Source organism: Sebastes fasciatus, chromosome 9 (assembly GCF_043250625.1).
Source record: "Sebastes fasciatus isolate fSebFas1 chromosome 9, fSebFas1.pri, whole genome shotgun sequence".
Taxonomy (NCBI): Eukaryota; Metazoa; Chordata; class Actinopteri; order Perciformes; family Sebastidae; genus Sebastes; species Sebastes fasciatus.
In genome coordinates this window covers 1,011,605-1,035,874 of record NC_133803.1, presented here as the reverse complement: position 1 = coordinate 1,035,874, position 24,270 = coordinate 1,011,605, and the positions used below count along the sequence as shown (strand labels likewise).

At 47.3% G+C, this 24,270-nt stretch overlaps 1 protein-coding gene across 2 annotated transcripts; it reads left to right on the top strand.

Annotated features, from left to right (window-relative positions):
• The first annotated feature begins 180 nt into the window (after window positions 1-180).
• Window positions 181-21,646, top strand: LOC141773611 (uncharacterized). Of its 2 annotated transcripts, XM_074645470.1 has the most exons (7): window positions 181-637; window positions 4,047-4,156; window positions 15,517-15,643; window positions 17,022-17,159; window positions 17,743-18,433; window positions 19,965-20,329; window positions 21,050-21,646. In XM_074645470.1, exons 1-7 carry the CDS (start codon window positions 275-277, stop codon window positions 21,092-21,094), a joined length of 1,839 nt encoding a protein of 612 aa, XP_074501571.1. In that variant the 5' UTR covers window positions 181-274; the 3' UTR covers window positions 21,095-21,646. The 2 variants fall into 2 exon arrangements, with proteins under 2 accessions (XP_074501571.1, XP_074501570.1); XM_074645469.1 differs by lacking the exon at window positions 21,050-21,646 and having other exon boundaries at window positions 182-637; window positions 19,965-21,017.
• Window positions 21,647-24,270: the final 2,624 nt, after the last annotated feature.

Here is a 24,270-nt window from a genome sequence, read left to right as displayed (position 1 = left end):
TTTTATGTAGTTGTATTAGTGACCTCAGGTTGAGGACATAGTGAATAACTTTCATAATCCACCTGCTGCTGTCTAACAGGCTGTGTGTGTGTGTGTGTGTGTGTGTGTGTGTGTGTGTGTGTGTGTGTGTGTGTGTGTGTTAACAGGCTGTGGACAGACTAAAAGACAGAAGTGGATCTTTGCTGCTGTCGCTTTCACTTCCTCCTCAGCTTGTTTGACAGCTCCTCTTCCTCTTCCTCATTCCAGTGTGAAGGCCTCTGACGGCGGGTCGGTCATGAAGGACGGTAACGTTAACCGGACAGAAGAACAGGTGGAGGTTTCCCGCCAGCAGCTTTATGAGCATTATGTCAACTCTTACCTCCAGCTGTGTCCAGAGGTTCGGCCGTGCCGCGACGCCTGGCTGCTGGAGAATGCGGCTCAGTATCTGATGAGGGACCCAGAACCAGAACCCGGAGCCGGACCCGGAGGGACCTTCACCGTGTTCCCGCTCTGCCAGGCTGTCACACACCGCTGGAGCACCCTGAGCTCGGACTGCTGCAAACATCTGGCTGCTGTTATCAGAGCCGCCGAACAGCTGGAAACTATCTGCGTCAACCTGTTCCTCCAACCCTGGAGGAAGGAGATCAGGACACTCAAGGTGGCTCCCTGTCTTTCTTTCTTTCTTTCCTTCTTTCTTTCAGGTGACTGTATTACCCCGTGTAGTACAGTGTGTGTACAGCTCTTGGTAGTGTTCTCAGTGTGTGTTCTCACACTGCTCTACTCAATCCAAAACACTTTGAATATTTCTACTTGTCTGGGTTGGATTTTTTCAGAGATATTGTTCCAGTAAAGTACATGAATATACTGACCAAACACAACACAGTGTGTTGTACTGCACACTCATGAAAATATTTATTTCGCTCCAAATTGTAAAAAGCTGTCAGTACATCCATCATGTTGCACTGAGATCAGAACTAAACATATTTTAATAAGAATATAACACATAAACACAGCAGAAACATTTGTGGAGTTTTTTTTCAGTTGCTAATACAAGTTTAGAAAACAGGCGTCTCGCTGCAATGTTGGCTTCCACTGCTGTTGTAAACACGTTCTCACCGTGGTCTTCCTCTAGTGCTTCCATCCTTGGCCAGGTCAGGGGTCAGCAACCTTTACTATCTAAAGAGTCATTTTAGGCAAATAATAAAATAAATCTGTCTGGAGCCGCAAAACATTTGATCATTGTGATGAAGGTAACACAGTTTATAGTCTAAGTATATAGTATAGAAGTCTAATGCAGTGAGGACCAAAGAGACAATGTACTACGGAGCATTAGGACCACATTGAGGGAAACAAAATCTAAGATTTACAGAATAAAGTCGTAATATTACGTGAAAAAAGGCATAACTTTACGAGAAGAAGTCATAACTTTACGAGAAAAAAGTCGTAGTATTACGAGAATAAAGTCAGAAGTTTCCGAGAAAAAAGTCATAATGTTACGAGAATTAATTCATAACTTTACGAGAAAGAAAGAAAATAACACGTAAAATTACTACTTTATAATATTATGACTTATTCTCATAATATTACGACTTTTTTCTCGTAAACCTATGACTTTATTATATTAATAATAATAATAATACATTTTATTTAGTGGCGCCTTTCTGGACACCCAAGGACACCTTACAAAAATCTGTTAAAACACAGACAGATAAAAAACAATATAAAAACAACAGGACATGACAGAGACATATTTGTACAAACACATAGGATGGGTGATGATGAGTTCTAGAGAGAGTAGGCCAGTTTAAACAGGTGGGTTTTCAGGGGGGATTTGAAAGATGTGATATTGTCAGACTGCCGGATGTGTGGGGGGAGTGAGTTCCATAACCTGGGAGCAGAGCAGCTGAATGCCCTGGCTCCCATGGTGCTGAGGCGTGAGGTGGGGGTGGTCAGAAGTCCGGCTGATGATGAACGGAGGGAACGGGAGGGAGTGTACTCCTGGAGGAGGTCTGTGAGGTAGGTGGGGGCGAGGTTATGGAGGGCTTTGTAGGTGAGCAGAAGGTTTTTGTAGTCGATCCGGGATTTAACAGGGAGCCAGTGCAGCTGGATGAGGATGGGGGTGATGTGGTCGGAGGATTTGGTGCGGGTGATGATCCGGGCGGCAGAGTTCTGAATGATTTGGAGTCTGTTGAGTAGTTTGCTGGGAATGCCAGAGAGGACAGCGTTGCAATAGTCGATCCGGGATGTAACAAAAGCGTGAACCAGGATTTCAGTGCTGGAGTGGGATAGTGATGGACGGAGTCTAGAGATGTTGCGGAGGTGGAAGAAGGCAGTCCGGGTGATGTTTTTTATGTGAGATGAAAAAGAGATTATGAGATATTATGACTTTATTCTCGAAATCTCAGACTAATTTTTTTTCCTCAATGTGGTCCTAATACTCCGTCGCACTGTCGTACCATAGACCTACAACAATGATAAATAAAAATGAAAAAATGTAAACAAAAAACAGTTATTAATTTCCATTTTAAAAAATCCACAGGGAGCCCCTGGAGAGGGGCTAAAGAGACGCAGGTTGCTGACCCCTGGGCCAGGTGGTCCATAGGTCAGGTGGTCCATGTCAGATTCCGGTCTGATGTAGAGAACGCTGTACAGTGTGTTGCAAAAAGTGACATGTTGAACGTGTCAGTTTCAATAATTTTACTTTATGTGTCATTTTTAGTGTGTTAGCAATAGAATAAAGTGTAATCATCATAATAATCAGTAAACTTTAGGTTCTGAGATGCAGACACATGGGAATGTTTGTGTTGAGGGTGACACTACAGGAACACTTAGGGAGTGTCTAAAATATTACGGGGAGCATAAATGCTCAATAATGTTAAAAGCAATATGCCGTTTTGGATTAACAGTAAATATTACTGGTACACAAGTCAAGGATTTTAGGCCTTCTAGTCATGCTTTCATTGCCAGCGACCAAACTGTTCGTCTGAGAGAATTTTGGACTTTGGAATGAAACTCCTGTAATGGTTCCAGATAGTCTTATGAGTTGTTCCACTTCCTGTTTGTGTAGGATGTGGTAGAAGGAGGAAACACCTGAAAGCACAGGGAGCAGGCCATTAGACAGGTAACAACAGAGCTATAAAACCCAGCTGGGGCCTGTTTTCAGGACTTTAAGCATTTATCTTGTCTCAGATGTTTGAGTAAAGGCATGAACATACATCTTTGATGTGTTCGTAGGATTTTGATTTACAAAAATAAGGCAAAATTACAGAAGTTGACTTATTGATGCATGCCTTAGTTACCACTACACAATTATCATAAAAATCATTACTTTACCATTAGAAGGTTGTTGTAATATTCATGGTCCCCAGAGGATGATTTTGGTGACCACGCTGACTGTTTCTCTATAGTGCCACCCTGAAGCCAAAGGTACAAGTAAAGCCTGACTGATAGTTGACAGGCTGACATACACTATATTGTATTAGTGTATATGTCAGCTGATGATTTAGAAGCAGTAGCTGTGTCCCAATTCTATACAGTATACTAAATGTGTACGGTCTCCTATACTATATACTAATCCACTTATTGTCATAGTATACTATATTGCAGTTAGTATACAACACATTTACATACTTAACAAGTTTAACAAAATGAATTCTGAATGTCACTGACAGTTAAATTTAGTTAAAGTTCTGTTGCTGTCACCTGGGAACAGCTTCTCCTTTTGCATCGCATTGTGGGACAATAGTGTACCTCAACAGCTTTTTCAGATATGAAGAGTTATTAGTCTGCATACTGACTGTTTGGAGTATACTTACTGTAATGTTGTCACATGTTCACTGTGAACACACAACATATTCAGAGCTGCTTAGAATGAATGCATCATGTTGAACTGGGACACAGCTCTTGTCTAAATGTTCACCAGACAGCATTAAACTATAAATTGTCCCACTCACTACATATCTTGGTCACTATGCTTTAATGACCAAATTTAAAGATCCTTAATAAATTGCTGTTTCTTTATTTACCAATAGATTAAATACATTTCTGTTTCTCTGTGTCTCTTTCAGACATTTACAGGTCCATTTGTTTACTGTCTCCTGCCAGTTCTCAGCAGTTCAACCATTCAGTCAGTCCTGGCCTCTATCGGCTACCTGCTCCACACTGACACTCCTCAAAGGTAGGGAGTCCTGGCCTCTATCGGCTACCTGCCCCACACTGACACTCCACAAAGGTAGGGAGTCCTGGCCTCTATCGGCTACCTGCTCCACACTGACACTCCACAAAGGAGGGGAGTCCTGGCCTCTATCGGCTACCTGCTCCACACTGACACTCCACAAAGGAGGGGAGTCCTGGCCTCTATCGGCTACCTGACCCACACTGACACACCACAAAGGTAGGGAGTCCTGGCCTCTATTGGCTACCTGCTCCACACTGACACTCCACAAAGGTAGGGAGTCCTGGCCTCTATTGGCTACCTGCTCCACACTGACACTCCACAAAGGTAGGGAGTCCTGGCCTCTATCGGCTACCTGACCCACACTCACACACCACAAAGGTAGGGAGTCCTGGCCTCTATCGGCTACCTGCCCCACGCTGACACTAAACAAAGGTAGGGAGTCCAGGCCTCTATCGTCTACCTGCTCCACACTGACACTAAACAAAGGTAGGGAGTCCTGGCCTCTATCTGCTACCTGCCCCACACTGACACTCCACAAAGGTAGGGAGTCCTGGCCTCTATCGGCTACCTGCCCCACACTCACACACCACAAAGGTAGGGAGTCCTGGCCTCTATCGGCTACCTGACCCACACTCACACACCACAAAGGTAGGGAGTCCTGGCCTCTATCGGCTACCTGCCCCACACTGACACTCCACAAAGGCAGAGAGTCCTGGCCTCTATCGGCTACCAGCGCCGCACTGACACTAAACAAAGGTAGGGAGTCCTGGCCTCTACCGGCTACCAGCCCCACACTGACACACCACAAAGGTAGGGAGTCCTGGCCTCTACCGGCTACCAGCCCCACACTGACACACCACAAAGGTAGGGAGTCCTGGCCTCTATCGGCTACCTGCCCCACACTGACACTTCACAAAGGTAGAGAGTCCTGGCCTCTATCGGCTACCAGCCCCGCACTGACACTAAACAAAGGTAGGGAGTCCTGGCATCTATCGGCTACCTGCCCCACACTGACACTTCACAAAGTTAGGGAGTCCTGGCCTCTATCAGTTACCAGCCCCACACTGACACTCCACAAAGGTAGGGACTCCTGGCCTCTATCGATTACCTGCCCCACACTGACACTTCACAATGGTAGGGAGTCCTGGCCTCTATTGGCTACCTGCTCCACACTGACACTCCACAAAGGTAGGGAGTCCTGGCCTCTATTGGCTACCTGCTCCACACTGACACTCCACAAAGGTAGGGAGTCCTGGCCTCTATCGGCTACCTGCCCCACACTGACACTAAACAAAGGTAGGGAGTCCAGGCCTCTATCGTCTACCTGCTCCACACTGACACTAAACAAAGGTAGGGAGTCCTGGCCTCTATCTGCTACCTGCCCCACACTGACACTCCACAAAGGTAGGGAGTCCTGGCCTCTATCGGCTACCTGACCCACACTGACACTAAACAAAGGTAGGGAGTCCTGGCCTCTATCGGCTACCTGCCCCACACTCACACACCACAAAGGTAGGGAGTCCTGGCCTCTATCGGCTACCTGACCCACACTCACACACCACAAAGGTAGGGAGTCCTGGCCTCTATCGGCTACCTGCCCCACGCTGACACTAAACAAAGGTAGGGAGTCCAGGCCTCTATCGTGTACCTGCTCCACACTGACACTAAACAAAGGTAGGGAGTCCTGGCCTCTATCTGCTACCTGCCCCACACTGACACTCCACAAAGGTAGGGAGTCCTGGCCTCTATCGGCTACCTGCCCCACACTGACACTTTACAAAGTTAGGGAGTCCTGGCCTCTATCAGTTACCAGCCCCACACTGACACTCCACAAAGGTAGGGACTCCTGGCCTCTATCGATTACCTGCCCCACACTGACACTTCACAATGGTAGGGAGTCCTGGCCTCTATTGGCTACCTGCTCCACACTGACACTCCACAAAGGTAGGGAGTCCTGGCCTCTATTGGCTACCTGCTCCACACTGACACTCCACAAAGGTAGGGAGTCCTGGCCTCTATCGGCTACCTGCCCCACACTGACACTAAACAAAGGTAGGGAGTCCAGGCCTCTATCGTCTACCTGCTCCACACTGACACTAAACAAAGGTAGGGAGTCCTGGCCTCTATCGGCTACCTGACCCACGCTCACACACCACAAAGGTAGGGAGTCCTGGCCTCTATCGGCTACCTGACCCACACTGACACTCCACAAAGGCAGAGAGTCCTGGCCTCTATCGGCTACCAGCGCCGCACTGACACTAAACAAAGGTAGGGAGTCCTGGCCTCTACCGGCTACCAGCCCCACACTGACACACCACAAAGGTAAGGAGTCCTGGCCTCTACCGGCTACCAGCCCCACACTGACACACCACAAAGGTAGGGAGTCCTGGCCTCTATCGTCTACCTGCCCCAAACTGACACCCACAAAGGTAGGGAGTCCTGGCCTCTATCGGTTACCTGCCCCACAATGATATACCACAAAGGTAGGGAGTCCTGGCCTCTATCGGCTACCTGCCCCACACTGACACTTCACAAAGGTAGAGAGTCCTGGCCTCTATCGGCTACCAGCCCCGCACTGACACTAAACAAAGGTAGGGAGTCCTGGCATCTATCGGCTACCTGCCCCACACTGACACTTCACAAAGTTAGGGAGTCCTGGCCTCTATCAGTTACCAGCCCCACACTGACACTCCACAAAGGTAGGGAGTCCTGGCCTCTATCGATTACCTGCCCTACACTGACACTTCACAATGGTAGGGAGTCCTGGCCTCTATCGGTTACCTGCCCCACACTGACACTCCACAAAGGAGGGGAGTCCTGGCCTCTATCGATTGCCTGCCCCAAACTGACACCCCACAAAGGTAGGGAGTCCTGGCCTCTATCGGTTACCTGCCCCACAATGATACACCACAAAGGTAGGGAGTCCTGGCCTCTATCGGCTACCTGCCCCACACTGACACTTCACAAAGATAGAGAGTCCTGGCCTCTATCGGCTACCAGCCCCGCACTGACACTAAACAAAGGAGGGGAGTCCTGGCCTCTATCGATTGCCTGCCCCACACTGACACTTCACAAAGGTAGGGAGTCCTGGCCTCTATCGGCTACCTGCCCCACACTGACACTCCACAAAGGTAGGGAGTCCTGGCCTCTATCGGCTACCTGCCCCACACTGACACTTCACAAAGGTAGGGAGTCCTGGCCTCTATCGGCTACCTACCCCACACTGACACTTCACAAAGGTAGAGAGTCCTTGCCTCTATCGGCTACCAGCCCCACACTGACACTCCACAAAGGAGGGGAGTCCTGGCCTCTATCGGCTACCTGCCCCACACTGACACTCCACAAAGGTAGGGAGTCCTGGCTTCTATCGGCTACCGGCCCCACACTGACACTTTACAAAGGTAGAGAGTCCTGGCCTCTATCGGCTACCAGCCCCACACTGACACACCACAAAGGTAGGGAGTCCTGGCCTCTATCGGTTACCTGCCCCACACTGACACTAAACAAAGGTAGGGAGTCCTGGTCTCTATCGGCTACCTGCTCCACACTGACACTAAACAAAGGTAGGGAGTCCTGGCCTCTATCGGCTACCTGACCCACACTGACACACCACAAAGGTAGGGAGTCCTGGCCTCTATTGGCTACCTGCTCCACACTGACACTCCACAAAGGTAGGGAGTCCTGGCCTCTATCGGCTACCTGACCCACACTCACACACCACAAAGGTAGGGAGTCCTGGCCTCTATCGGCTACCTGCCCCACACTGACACTAAACAAAGGTAGGGAGTCCAGGCCTCTATCGTCTACCTGCTCCACACTGACACTAAAAAAAGGTAGGGAGTCCTGGCCTCTATCTGCTACCTGCCCCACACTGACACTCCACAAAGGTAGGGAGTCCTGGCCTCTATCGGCTACCTGACCCACACTGACACTAAACAAAGGTAGGGAGTCCTGGCCTCTATCGGCTACCTGCCCCACACTCACACACCACAAAGGTAGGGAGTCCTGGCCTCTATCGGCTACCTGACCCACACTCACACACCACAAAGGTAGGGAGTCCTGGCCTCTATCGGCTACCTGCCCCACACTGACACCCCACAAAGGTAGGGAGTCCTGGCCTCTATCGGCTACCTGCCCCACACTGACACTCCACAAAGGCAGAGAGTCCTGGCCTCTATCGGCTACCAGCGCCGCACTGACACTAAACAAAGGTAGGGAGTCCTGGCCTCTACCGGCTACCAGTCCCACACTGACACACCACAAAGGTAGGGAGTCCTGGCCTCTATCTGCTACCTGCCCCACACTGACACTCCACAAAGGTAGGGAGTCCTGGCCTCTATCGTCTACCTGCCCCACACTGACACCCCACAAAGGTAGGGAGTCCTGGCCTCTATCGGCTACCTGCCCCACGCTGACACTAAACAATGGTAGGGAGTCCTGGCCTCTATTGGCTACCTGCTCCACACTGACACTCCACAAAGGTAGGGAGTCCTGGCCTCTATCTGCTACCTGCCCCACACTGACACTCCACAAAGGTAGGGAGTCCTGGCCTCTATCGGCTACCTGACCCACACTGACACTAAACAAAGGTAGGGAGTCCTGGCCTCTATCGGCTACCTGCCCCACACTCACACACCACAAAGGTAGGGAGTCCTGGCCTCTATCGGCTACCTGACCCACACTCACACACCACAAAGGTAGGGAGTCCTGGCCTCTATCGGCTACCTGCCCCACGCTGACACTAAACAAAGGTAGGGAGTCCAGGCCTCTATCGTGTACCTGCTCCACACTGACACTAAACAAAGGTAGGGAGTCCTGGCCTCTATCTGCTACCTGCCCCACACTGACACTCCACAAAGGTAGGGAGTCCTGGCCTCTATCGGCTACCTGCCCCACACTGACACTTTACAAAGTTAGGGAGTCCTGGCCTCTATCAGTTACCAGCCCCACACTGACACTCCACAAAGGTAGGGACTCCTGGCCTCTATCGATTACCTGCCCCACACTGACACTTCACAATGGTAGGGAGTCCTGGCCTCTATTGGCTACCTGCTCCACACTGACACTCCACAAAGGTAGGGAGTCCTGGCCTCTATTGGCTACCTGCTCCACACTGACACTCCACAAAGGTAGGGAGTCCTGGCCTCTATCGGCTACCTGCCCCACACTGACACTAAACAAAGGTAGGGAGTCCAGGCCTCTATCGTCTACCTGCTCCACACTGACACTAAACAAAGGTAGGGAGTCCTGGCCTCTATCGGCTACCTGACCCACGCTCACACACCACAAAGGTAGGGAGTCCTGGCCTCTATCGGCTACCTGACCCACACTGACACTCCACAAAGGCAGAGAGTCCTGGCCTCTATCGGCTACCAGCGCCGCACTGACACTAAACAAAGGTAGGGAGTCCTGGCCTCTACCGGCTACCAGCCCCACACTGACACACCACAAAGGTAAGGAGTCCTGGCCTCTACCGGCTACCAGCCCCACACTGACACACCACAAAGGTAGGGAGTCCTGGCCTCTATCGTCTACCTGCCCCAAACTGACACCCACAAAGGTAGGGAGTCCTGGCCTCTATCGGTTACCTGCCCCACAATGATATACCACAAAGGTAGGGAGTCCTGGCCTCTATCGGCTACCTGCCCCACACTGACACTTCACAAAGGTAGAGAGTCCTGGCCTCTATCGGCTACCAGCCCCGCACTGACACTAAACAAAGGTAGGGAGTCCTGGCATCTATCGGCTACCTGCCCCACACTGACACTTCACAAAGTTAGGGAGTCCTGGCCTCTATCAGTTACCAGCCCCACACTGACACTCCACAAAGGTAGGGAGTCCTGGCCTCTATCGATTACCTGCCCTACACTGACACTTCACAATGGTAGGGAGTCCTGGCCTCTATCGGTTACCTGCCCCACACTGACACTCCACAAAGGAGGGGAGTCCTGGCCTCTATCGATTGCCTGCCCCAAACTGACACCCCACAAAGGTAGGGAGTCCTGGCCTCTATCGGTTACCTGCCCCACAATGATACACCACAAAGGTAGGGAGTCCTGGCCTCTATCGGCTACCTGCCCCACACTGACACTTCACAAAGATAGAGAGTCCTGGCCTCTATCGGCTACCAGCCCCGCACTGACACTAAACAAAGGAGGGGAGTCCTGGCCTCTATCGATTGCCTGCCCCACACTGACACTTCACAAAGGTAGGGAGTCCTGGCCTCTATCGGCTACCTGCCCCACACTGACACTCCACAAAGGTAGGGAGTCCTGGCCTCTATCGGCTACCTGCCCCACACTGACACTTCACAAAGGTAGGGAGTCCTGGCCTCTATCGGCTACCTACCCCACACTGACACTTCACAAAGGTAGAGAGTCCTTGCCTCTATCGGCTACCAGCCCCACACTGACACTCCACAAAGGAGGGGAGTCCTGGCCTCTATCGGCTACCTGCCCCACACTGACACTCCACAAAGGTAGGGAGTCCTGGCTTCTATCGGCTACCGGCCCCACACTGACACTTTACAAAGGTAGAGAGTCCTGGCCTCTATCGGCTACCAGCCCCACACTGACACACCACAAAGGTAGGGAGTCCTGGCCTCTATCGGTTACCTGCCCCACACTGACACTAAACAAAGGTAGGGAGTCCTGGTCTCTATCGGCTACCTGCTCCACACTGACACTAAACAAAGGTAGGGAGTCCTGGCCTCTATCGGCTACCTGACCCACACTGACACACCACAAAGGTAGGGAGTCCTGGCCTCTATTGGCTACCTGCTCCACACTGACACTCCACAAAGGTAGGGAGTCCTGGCCTCTATCGGCTACCTGACCCACACTCACACACCACAAAGGTAGGGAGTCCTGGCCTCTATCGGCTACCTGCCCCACACTGACACTAAACAAAGGTAGGGAGTCCAGGCCTCTATCGTCTACCTGCTCCACACTGACACTAAAAAAAGGTAGGGAGTCCTGGCCTCTATCTGCTACCTGCCCCACACTGACACTCCACAAAGGTAGGGAGTCCTGGCCTCTATCGGCTACCTGACCCACACTGACACTAAACAAAGGTAGGGAGTCCTGGCCTCTATCGGCTACCTGCCCCACACTCACACACCACAAAGGTAGGGAGTCCTGGCCTCTATCGGCTACCTGACCCACACTCACACACCACAAAGGTAGGGAGTCCTGGCCTCTATCGGCTACCTGCCCCACACTGACACCCCACAAAGGTAGGGAGTCCTGGCCTCTATCGGCTACCTGCCCCACACTGACACTCCACAAAGGCAGAGAGTCCTGGCCTCTATCGGCTACCAGCGCCGCACTGACACTAAACAAAGGTAGGGAGTCCTGGCCTCTACCGGCTACCAGTCCCACACTGACACACCACAAAGGTAGGGAGTCCTGGCCTCTATCTGCTACCTGCCCCACACTGACACTCCACAAAGGTAGGGAGTCCTGGCCTCTATCGTCTACCTGCCCCACACTGACACCCCACAAAGGTAGGGAGTCCTGGCCTCTATCGGCTACCTGCCCCACGCTGACACTAAACAATGGTAGGGAGTCCTGGCCTCTATTGGCTACCTGCTCCACACTGACACTCCACAAAGGTAGGGAGTCCTGGCCTCTATTGGCTACCTGCTCCACACTGACACTCCACAAAGGTAGGGAGTCCTGGCCTCTATCGGCTACCTGCCCCACACTGACACTAAACAAAGGTAGGGAGTCCAGGCCTCTATCGTCTACCTGCTCCACACTGACACTAAACAAAGGTAGGGAGTCCTGGCCTCTATCGGCTACCAGCCCCACACTGACACACCACAAAGGTAGGGAGTCCTGGCCTCTATCGATTGCCTGCCCCACACTGACACTTCACAAAGGTAGGGAGTCCTGGCCTCTATCGGCTACCTGCCCCACACTGACACTCCACAAAGGTAGGGAGTCCTGGCCTCTATCGGCTACCTGCCCCACACTGACACTTCACAAAGGTAGGGAGTCCTGGCCTCTATCGGCTACCTACCCCACACTGACACTTCACAAAGGTAGAGAGTCCTTGCCTCTATCGGCTACCAGCCCCACACTGACACTCCACAAAGGAGGGGAGTCCTGGCCTCTATCGGCTACCTGCTCCACACTGACACTAAACAAAGGTAGGGAGTCCTGGCCTCTATCGGCTACCTGACCCACACTGACACACCACAAAGGTAGGGAGTCCTGGCCTCTATCGGCTACCTTCCCCACACTGACACACCACAAAGGTAGGGAGTCCTGGCTTCTATCGGTTACCTTCGCCACACTGACACTCCACAAAGGTAGGGAGTCCTGGCCTCTATCGGCTACCAGCCCCACACTGACACACCACAAAGGTAGGGAGTCCTGGCCTCTATCTGCTACCTGCCCCACACTGACACTCCACAAAGGTAGGGAGTCCTGGCCTCTATCGTCTACCTGCCCCACACTGACACCCCACAAAGGTAGGGAGTCCTGGCCTCTATCGGTTACCTGCCCCACACTGATACACCACAAAGGTAGGGAGTCTTGGCCTCTATCGGCTACCTTCCCCACACTGACACACCACAAAGGTAGGGAGTCCTGGCTTCTATCGGTTACCTTCGCCACACTGACACTCCACAAAGGTAGGGAGTCCTGGCCTCTATCGGCTACCTGCTCCACACTGACACTCCACAAAGGTATGGAGTCCTGGCCTCTATCGGTTACCTGCCCCACACTGACACTCCACAAAGGTAGGGAGTCCTGGCCTCTATCGGTTACCTGCCCCACACTGACACTCCACAAAGGTAGGGAGTCCAGGGGTCTCATTTATAACCGTTACATACGCACAAAGCGGGGCCTGAAATCTGCGTACGCCACTTCCCACGCAACAGTTGTGATCTATAAAAAACATCTTGACGGGAGAATGTGCGCACCGGTACCGAAACTTTGACCCATGCGTACGCACATTATGGAGACACCGAGGTAGAGGAAACTGGAGACGTAGATGGTGAGGTGGTGAATTGAAGCCAGACTGTAGATATTAAAGATCACCTATTATGCAAAATGCACTTTTCCATGTCTTTTAAACATCAATATCTGTCCCCAGTGTGTCTACAGGTCACCATAGTATCATAAAAGACCATCCTCTCTTTTTTTTCTCCTGCTCCATTTGTCCGGAAATGGGTGTGGAAATACGCTGCGCAGCTTTTCCTACTCTGTTGACGTCGTTAGCGAATTGCAAGCCATATAAGGGGAGTCCTGGTGGAGGATATGGAGAGTAACGATTGTGTGAGAGCTGTCTCTGGCTTATTTCCCCACTTTGTTAATTTACACAATCCATCCTGGGGAAGATGTGCCGGGTGGAGGTGACTGTAGGAGGCCGAGTGGCGCACCTCGGTGGCGCACTGGAGATGCACATTTTGTCTATGTATACTGTATCTGTCCCTATTTAATAAACCGTAAATAAATTAACAAGTCACTTCATGTTCACTGCAGCGATTTATCACAACAACTTTATGAAAACGAATAGGGTACTTGGTGATATATGTACACTATTAGAAGATCTTATTAAAACTATTGGCGCTCTGTTTTTCTTTAATGCTATTTGATATCTTGGATTTCTACAACTGATGATGATGATTTTATCAGCTGCTCCACAGCTGACTGCCAGTAACGGTAGTCTGGTCCTCTCCTCTGAGCTCCGGAGGTGGAGGACGTGATGGAGACAGCGCTGATGAGATATTGAGTGGAATTTGCTTTGAGATTTGAGTTGATCTTTTACATTTGTAAGGTGCTGATGGAATAGTTATGGCTCAATAGCACAATAACTGTTTTAAATGTTTATGATAAAGGGGATATAAGTATGAAGAGAAGTTTTTTACAGCCTGGCTTCAATTCACCACCTCACCATCTGCGTCGGCAGTTTCCCCTAGCTCGGTGCCTCCATAATGTGCGTACGCATGGGTCAAAGTTTCCGTACCGGTGCGCACATTCTCCCGTCAAGTTTGTTCTTATAGATCACAACTGTTGCGTGGGAAGTGGCATACGCACATTTCAGGCCCCGTTTTGTGCGTACGCAACAGTTATAAATGAGACCCCTGGGGCCTCATGTATAAAAGACTGCGCAGCTTTCACACTGGAAGATGGCGTACTCACAAAATTGGAAAAGTACGTAAGCACAAAAATTATATACATATGCAACGAATTAAAAAGAGTGAATGACGTTCTTGGTGGGATAAGTTATATATTAAAAGACCTTGTTGAAAAATAAATGTTTGTCTCAACTCACCTCGTCGCTTTACATTCTGTGTATCTCATCCAAACGGCGCTGTATAGCTGCTGCATTTGGCTCATTGTTAGGTGTGCCAAGGTCCGGTTCATCCATCTGAAGCTCCTCTGGAGCACCGGCTCACCACGGTGGTTTGCCACATTGTGCAGCACGCGATTTTGGTTTTGGTACAGTGGTTAAGGCATGTCATATCTGGGACATTAGTTTAAATGTGTTTTTGTTGTGCCTCTCTGATGAACATTATGCGAATTTAAGAAATATGTGGGTTTTTGATCCCACATCATAAATAAAGCTCAGTAAGTTGAGTGGAAACATTATTTTTACACAATTAGCGAGTTTCAGTACTTTGTAGTTTGACACTGCCAGATGACAGAGTTTGGAGGACGGCCTGCACATTTTCACGACTGGTCCAGAGTTTGCGGCACGGTCCGCACATTCTCACGTCACGTTGATTTTTATACATCCCGGCGTGAGCGTGAAACACAGCGTACGCAACATTTTAGTACGTGCGCACCGTTTATACATGAGGTCTTTATCGGTTACCTGCCCCACACTGACACTCCACAAAGGTAGGGAACAAGAACCAGAACAAGAGTCATAATAAATACTTTAGACAGTGAGCGACAAGACCTGTTCTACAACACACACACACGCCCTGTGAGTTAGACTTCCAGGCAAAGCATGTCAGGAAACCAGGAGAAAATAAGTCTCATTTACATGTGTTCATATGTTCATATATTCTCTGAAGGGAAAAAATCTCCTTCTGATTTTGAAATGTGTGCAAACCACAGACCTCATAGCTTTGTGAATGTTTTCAGTTACATTTGATCTTAAAGATCCACTCCTTGGTTCTGCTACAGCACTCAGTGTTAACACACAAGCTCACATTTGGAAACTTAACTGTGAAATGTGTTGAGTAATAAAATGTCAGTAGTGAGTTGGGAGGACATTGGAGCGGTTGGGGTTGCTCAATAATCAGGGAGTGAATTTCAGTTGTCCTCTAAACTCTCAATGAGACTGCCTGATTAAAGAACTATTAGATTAAACAGATAAATATACTGTTGAATGTATTTCAGTGAATACAGACTGAGTGAGGAGGCTAACCCAGACAGAGCCATGCTGCTGGGCTTTGAGCTGCTGCTGGCCAGGGTGGAGTGTTCCCACCTCCTGGAGCTACTGGAGAAAGATCAGCTGGGACCACAGGTAACATTCAAGGAAGCTTCACTGAGAGGACTGCTTTTTCACTTTCCCCACCCAGGTTTATTCTGCCAGTCAGGGGATTGAACCAACGACCTCCCGGTCACATATCTCTAACCTTTACGCCACCACTGCTCCACATATTTGCCATATTATAATCCAATCAAACAGCAGCTGATTATACTACAGTACATTACGTAGTGTTCTGCTGTTTTAAAGCCACCGTGGATGTTTCTCGTTATTAAAGAACCTTTTAAATGATTCTGATGGCATACTTTTGTTTGTAGGAAATTGAAAGAATCCTGATGAAAACTGGTGCAGTTCATGTGTTTCTGTGTTCCCGGCACTGATCCGAGGGCCTTGCAATGCTGTGCTGAAATTAGATTCCCACACAAAGTGGCTTTAAAAGAGATGAAAACAAAGAAAGTAACAACAACAGAATCCTGCAATAAAAGACAATCAAAGGAAGATATACACTGATCAGCCATAACATTCAGACCACTGACAGGGGAAGTGAATAACATGGATTGTCTGGCTACCATGGCACCTGGCAGTGGGGGGGATATATTAGACAGCAGGTGAACATTTGAACTTTAATTTTGTGTTGGAAGCAGAAAAAATGGGCCAGCATAAAGATGAGCGACTTTGACGAGGGCCAGATAGTGCTGGCTCATTGATGCACGTGGGGAGCGAAGGCTGGCCCATTTTGTCCGATCCAATAGAAGACCTACTGGAGCGCAAACTGCTGAACAAGTTAATGCTGGTTCTGATAGAAAGGTGTCAGAACACACTGTGAGGAGCAGTTTGTTGAGTATGGGGACCGGTCAGGGTGTCCGCGTGGACCCGTGTCCACCGCCAAAAGCGCCTACGATTGGCACGTGAGCATCAGAACTGGACCACGGAGCAATGGAAGAAGGTGGCCCGGTCTGATGAATCACGTTTTCTTTTACATCATGTGGATGGAAACAAGTTGGAGGTGTTGACTCGGCCTCCAAATTCTCCAGATCTCAATCCAATAGAGCATCTGTGGGATGTGCTGGACAAACAAGTCCGATCCACGGAGGCCCCACCTCGCAATTTCCAGGACTTAAAGGATCTGCTACTGCCAGATACCACAGCAGACCATCAGAGGCCTAGTGGAGTCCATGCCTCGACGGGTCAGGGCTGTTTTGGCGGCAAAAGGGGGACCTACTGAATATTAGGCAGGTGGTCATAATGTTATGGCTGATCGGTGTAGATTTCCAGGCTGCAATGAGTGGAATCCATGTACAGCTATGACAGAGGTTGACCTTTAGAATATAAAGAAACATTTAGATGACAGATTTGGTGATGAGTCCGTCTCATTTCATGGCTTTCATGTGACAGTTGTGATCTCACACTGCAGGAGCTGCTGCAGGTTCTCCAGAGGAAAGTGGGGCCTACAAACCTGGAAGAACCCACAGAAAAGAAGACAACAATAGGGCAAAAGGAAGAGGAGGAGAAGAAGAAGAAGAAGAAGAAGGAAGAGGCAGATAGAAAAGAGGTAGGGCAGAGTGACAGCAAAGCAGTGGGACCAAAGGTTCCAATATGGTACCTCACATACAGCCTACAGTTCTGTTGAGTCCATCCTCCTTTCAAGGCCTCAGAACTGCATTAAGTGAAGGAGCCACATCCTTGTGTCTGATTCATCTGTGAATATTATCTGCTATGATGATTTCATCGTTAGTCTGGGGAACAAAACACAAACAGCGGTATTAAAATAATCAGATTCTCCTCCTTACCTTTGGTACAAGACTATCAAAAGTGACATATTTCACATTAAAAACTTGACTTGAGTCGTGTAACAAAGAAAAATGATGCATGGCAGCATCTAAAATTGAAGGCATAGAACCTAGGTCCACTGTAAGCACACTGTCCGGGTCTCAGTATGCTGTAATATTTTGACCATGAACCCTGGTGGAACCGAACCCTATGTATTTCCACCATTTTTGCTACAAAATGAGCAGGTGTATAATGTACTGTATCAGCTCACAAGACACAGGCTGACATGACAGAATGAACAACCAGGTTAACAAACAGAACCAGCTGCATTCTGTACTGACCTCAGCTCTGTCTGATGTCTCCAGGTACCTCCGTATTCGGACACCAGACTGTCAGGGAAACCCCGGCCCAAGCCTCGAGCCCACCATCCCATCGGCGTAGACCAGTCCATCATGGAGATGCAGATGACCTACCCTGACCTGGCCTTCAGGGGCCGCCCTCTGGTACGGGACAAACCTCACCGGAAGAGCAGCCGCAAGAGCAGCAGTACCGATGTTCATCCTAGCAGCCATACAGATGTTCATCCTAGCAGCAGTACAGATGTTCATCATAGCAGTAGTACAGATGTTCATCCTAGCAGCAGTACAGATGTTCATCCTAGCAGCCATACAGATGTTCATCATAGCAGCAGTACAGATGTTCATCCTAGCAGCAGTACAGATGTTCATCCTAGCTGCACTAATAATTACAGTGATGGCAGTAAAGCTGCTGAGCTCCCCAACAGAGATTGTACTAATGGCACCAAAGCTGCTGCTACAACTATCCGCAAAAACGATGGCAGCAAAGCTGATGAAGTGTTTGGTGGCGGTGGCGGTGGGTGTAATGACAGCACTCCAGGAGACACCGTTAGAGCTGATGATGAGCTCAGTGGTCCTCAGGACATCTCCCTGCACATCACGCTGAGGACTAGATCCACAGCAGAGCTCAGCCTGAAGCCTGGAGAGCCTCAGCCCACCGCAGAGCCTCCGGCCTGGACCCAGCAGCACACTGGAGCAGGTAACGCACACACACACACATGAGGACTATAATAGCAGTAGCAGCAGCAGCAGTGGCAGCAGCAGTAGCAGTATCAGCAGCAGTAGCAGTAGCAGCGGCAGCAGCAGCACTTGCAGCAGCAGCAGCAGCAGTAGCAGTAGCAGTAGCAGCAGCAGCAGCAGCACTTGCAGCAGCAGTAGCAGTAGCAGCAGCAGCAGCAGTAGCACCAGTAGCAGTAGCAGCAGTAGAAGTAGCAGTAGCAGCAGTAGAAGTAGCAGTAGCAGCAGTAGAAGTAGCAGTAGCAGTAGCAGCAGCAGTAGCAGCAGAAGCAGTAGCAGTAGCAGCAGTAGCAGCAGCAGTAGCAGTAGCAGCAGTAGCAGCAGCAGTAGCAGCAGCAGTAGCAGCACTTGCAGCAGCAGCAGTAGCAATAGCAGTAGCAGCAGCAGCAGCAGCAGCAGTAGCAGTAGCAGCAGCAGTAGCAGCAGCAGCAGTAGCAGTATTAGCAGCAGTAGCAGTAGCAGCAGCAGTAGCAGCAGTAGCAGCAGCAGCAGCAGTAGTAGCAGCAGTAGTAGCAGCAGCAGTAGCAGCAGTAGTAGTAGCAGTAGCAGCAATAGCAGCAGTAGCAGTAGCAGCAGCAGCTGCAGCAGCAGCAGCAGCAGTATCAGTAGCTAGCAGCAACAGCAGCAGAAGTAGCTGTAGCTGTAGCAGCAGCAGTAGCAGAAGTAGCTGTAGCAGCAGCAGCAGATGCAACAGCAGCAGCAGTAGTAGCAGCATTAGCTGTAGCAGCAGCAGCAGCACTAGCAGTAGCAGTAGCTGTAGCAGCAGTAGCAGCAACAGCAGCAGCAGTAGCTGTAGCAGTAGCAGTAGCTGTAGCAGCAGCAGCAGTAGCAGCAGCAGTAGTAGCAGCAGTAGCAGCAGCTGTGTGATGATGGTCTGAAGGTCCTGAGCTCATGTTTGGGCTAATAATAAGTTCTAAGTTCCACAAAACTAAACATAAATCCATCTATTTGTGGACTATGATCCACTGTGAACATTAATCAACACATTATACACGTGAAGTACATCATTATATACACATGAAGTACATCATTATATACACGTGAAGTACATCATTATATACACATGAAGTACATCATTATATACACATGAAGTACATCATTATATACACATGAAGTACATCATTATATACACATGAAGTACATCATGTCAGGTAACGCATGTGCAACATTTCAAATAAATTGTGCACTGAATAGCAGAAAAAGCTGTAGCTCCAATTTGAGTCCCATGAATGAGCGTCTATCACAGTATATCAGTCCTTTTATAATAAAGTCAGAGTTTATGGATAAAACAGAGAGAAGCAGAAGTATCTTTGACAACATGTCTGTCTATCATCATATTGCCCAGCCCTGATGTTCATGATGTTGTTACATTGCTGACTCTGTGTATGAAGGACATACTGTATATGTTTCATTTGCTGATGTTTTTGCCTTATAAAACTAAGACTTGGTTACTTTCTGTACTGTAAATTCACCTGCAGTATAAATGTTGACAGATTTACATGATAACATCGGCGTGGCCAACCCAAAGCTTCCCTCTCTGAGCTCCATGGATGAGGTGCAGGAGCTGAGAGAGCTGGCAGAGAGGATGGGCCAGCTCCATGTGCAGGACACCAAAGAGGAGGTGAAGATGGAAGAGGACAACACAAAGAAAGAGAGGAGGAAGAAAGAGAGAAAGGCCAGCACAGAGGAACAGACAGGTCGAGGTCCGAGCCATGCTGCCGGTAGATGCAGCAGATCCTCTCAGTGTGATCCAGCGGTGGAGACTGTGTGTCACCTCTCACCGCTGGCCGGCAGTCCAACAGAATACCAGAGCTGTAGAGGAGGAGACGGCACTGGGCAGCAGGATGGAGACCATACTGTGAGAGGAGAGGACGAGCAGCTGGCACACAGCTTCGTTCTAGTCGAGCATCACAAAAAATAAAATGCTCTCAAGTTAAATTTATTAATAACAGAACTCCTGAGCTGGTATCAGTCTGTAGGCCACCATTTAACAGCAGCACACCTTTAAAAGAGCACTACAAGATTTGAATGTTTGAAATCTGCTCGACCTACTTTCAAGAGTTTCTTCAGCTGCTCTGGCTGCATAGTGACACGTATTGGACACATAACAGGACACACCCATATATAGCTGTTAGGTTGCCGTTACTCTGACCCTGTAGTCTCTCCAGATACAAACAGATACAGAAATCCTGTTTATTAGCTGAAATAATATGAATAATATTGGACTTCTTTTAGCAGCCACAGTTTTTTTTTACACTTCTGTAGTTCTTTTCTACATGTGGAAGTTATTGTAGCTGTCAGAAATTTAAATAATAATAATAGAAAGAATAATTTCTAAATAAAATACCACTAGGAGGCTGCTTATAATGATATGATGTGAACACAACATTAGCCTAATTTCCTTTTTCCACAGGTGTATTTATATGCAGTACAGTTTGTATATTATATGCAGTTTAGTTGTATATGCAGTGTAACTCTGAAAAGGTGCAGTTGTAGATGATGTTTCTAAACCGACTGTAATTAAACATGTAGGCCTGTTTACTCCAGTTCACATTGTTGTGGAATTTCTGATCCTCAGGTTAACTCAGTAGGAAGGAAGAGGCCCAGAGCTGTTGATGTCTGACACAGAAAGTTTATTGAAGCTTGATCAAGGAGAATTGTCAGGTGATGTGTACCAGTGATGTGCTCTCTGCGTGAAGACCTCACAACTCTCCCTTTCTCCTGGCGCTCAGTGTTTTATCCTCATCATGTTTTGACTTACGAGATTCCTCTGGCATCTCTGACCCTGGTTGCCCCGGTGACTGGCTCTATGGTCCCTACTACAGACACAGCTGTACAGATAACAGTGGCGCCCCACGGCAGGAATCCAACCCAGTGATGTCAACCCGAGAGACACTGTGACCTTCCGACCAAGGAGAGAGGAATAGATAGAAAATTCCATCACACACATGTTTAATGTTAGTCTGTGTAATGAAACACCTGTCAGCTGATGGAGCAGATCAGATGAACAACTTCAGGTCATATCCAGCGGAGCCATGTTTCCATGTCTCCATGGTTACATCAGCTAACAGGCTCTGTGTGACTGTGAGCATTTCTCTCTTCTTCCTATCTCTACAATAAAAAACAATCACTCATGATGCTCTTAGGTTACTCAGTGCACCTGGGTCAGGTGGAACATGGATGCTGGTCTTCTTTTTTTTTTTTGTATTTAAGGTTAAAGGAAATACATACACATACTTGTAAACAGACATACAGACAGCAGCAACATATAGAAACAAAAAAACATAAAAAAAAGAAGAAAAAAAAGTGTTACCCGTTGTAATAGTGCAGTGTCAAGAGGTAAATTCATATTCATATACATAAAACCAACCTCATATATAGATTCATATACATACAGTATATACATGTGTCTATATCTACACACGCATTCATATACATATCCGCTTAGATACATTCGCTTACACAATTATCTATTCTATTATACAGACAAAAAAACGGACATATTTACATCCCTTTAGTTCACCTTTATCAACATTATTTATTTATTAGTTTTTGTATAACTCCAATCTCCACCCTGACTCAAAATATCCCACCCTAGCTCAACAATTATATTCTGCTCTTTATTTCTATTAACATCCTTCTCAAGAACCCATTTTGAAATGTTCAGTGTTTAACTGCTGTCTTTTTATAGCTTTAAATATATATATGTGCTTTCCCCATCATCATCATAATGATGATGTTGTTCAGGTCTTTTCCTTCTTCATCATCCCTTAAATCACCAAACATAATAGATAAAGGACAACTATAGAAATTTGATTTGTAGACTGAGATCCACTTTTCAACTTTAATCCAAAATAATGCAACTTCCTTACAATACCAAAATAAATGAATGTCTGACTCCTCTTCCTCCTCACAGAATCTACATATGTCACATTGTTGGATGCCCCAGTCTTTAGCATTCTCTTAGTAGGCAAGAAATTGTAGATTAGTTTTAGTTGTAAAATTCTAATGGAGACATCAAAAGAAGTTGTGTAAATACATGTATATACTTTCCTCCATGGGATACATTTGTCTAACAAATCCTCCCATTTTGACTGGATAGCTACTGGTGCAGCAGACATGTTTTTAGATACATGTATAATTGATATATTTTCTTGTTTATTTTCCTCTTATTCATCCATGTTGTGTCCTTAATGTAGGGGCAACATGCCATTTGTTTTGTACATAATGATAGCTTCCTTTGATGTGAGGTATAGATGCACAGAGTTGATTATATGTAAAAAGGTCACAACCATTACCGTATTCTATTTTAAGTTCATCATAAGACATGATTTCGCCTCCACTAGTCAAGAGGTCATTTATAAATAATATTATATTATATTATATATAATATATAATATTCCTTTTTCAAACATTGATTCAATAAAGATAGGGTGATCATTAATCAAAATATTTCTATTATACCACAACACTTGGCTCTGGATTTCATAACTTAACTCTGGTTGATGATATTGGTATTGAAACCAACTGACTATGGCCTCTTCCAAAAAGCCTGATAAGTATGGAAATGACTTTCTCTTTTGTATAGTGAACTGAAAAGCAGTTAACTGGAGGTAAGGATAGAGTTCTTTGAGGAACAGAAGATTAGCACACCTCAATCATTTTGCTGAAAACCACTGTGGATTTATGATACATTTTGGTAAAAGGGATGCTTTTAATGCAAAGTTGAGTGCCTTAAAGTTCATCAAGTCCACCGTGTTTTTATTGTGCAGATAATTGTGCAGGCTTCCCACCCCATAGAAAATGTAACACATTTTGTTCATATTTTTTAAACAGCTCCTCTCCTGGGGAAGGTAATGACATGAGGATATAGATAAACTGAGGAATCACTAAGGAATTTATCACTGTTATTTTTCCATATAAAGTTAAGTTAGTCATTCCCCAAACTTTTAATTTTCTGTCGACTGTATGTAGCTTTCTATCAAAGTTTTCCTTTGTGATAAGTTCCATGTCTTTAGGGATATGTATACCAAGGACATCTATTGGGCCATCTGACCATTTTAGTGGCAGATTACTATAGATGTTAAAATTCTTACCTTTCAGAGATCCAATTCGCAGCACAGTACATTTATCATAGTTAGGTTTTAGTCTGTAAATTACTGAGAAGTTATTCAGCTCTTCAACTAATGCAGTAAATGATGCGACATTTGGTTGAATTTGAAAGCTTACATCGTCCGCATACATTGAGATTTTTGATTCTGAACTATTTATTCTCAAACTTTCTATGTTGTTATTCATTCTTACTTTTTGGGCTAAGATTTCTATAGCTATAATAAATAGATACGCAGACAGCGGACATCCATGTTTCAATCCTCTATATTGCTTAATTGTTTCAGAAAAAAAAACATTGTTTATTATTTTACACTTTGGATTACTATACATTACTTTTATCCAACTAATTAAAGAGTCTCCAAAGTTAAAATATTCTAAACATTTATAGATGAAATCTAAACGTACTTTATCAAAAGCTTTCTCAAAGTCTGCAAAAAAATTAAAGCAGGGGTTTTTGTTAAGTCATAATATTCAATTATTTCGATTATTTGTCTAATACTGTCACTGATAGATCGACCCTGTAAGAAGCCACACTGATCTGGATGAATAATATTGGGCAGTACTAGTTTTAATCTATTTGGAAGACATTTGGCTAATATTTTAGCATCGTTACATTGTAGTGTGATTGGTCTCCAATTCTTTAGAGTAGTGGGATCTTTATATCTTCCACCTGAATCTTGTTTTAAT

Bases quoted from the DNA above. Each gene is read 5' to 3' on its own strand.
- LOC141773611 (XM_074645469.1), top strand. From the start codon at position 275: ATGAAGGACGGTAACGTTAACCGGACAGAAGAACAGGTGGAGGTTTCC. The intron at 638-4,046 runs GTGGCTCCCTGT...TGTCTCTTTCAG, and splicing joins AGGAGATCAGGACACTCAAG to ACATTTACAGGTCCATTTGT. The intron at 4,157-15,516 runs GTAGGGAGTCCT...AATGTATTTCAG, and splicing joins CACACTGACACTCCTCAAAG to TGAATACAGACTGAGTGAGG.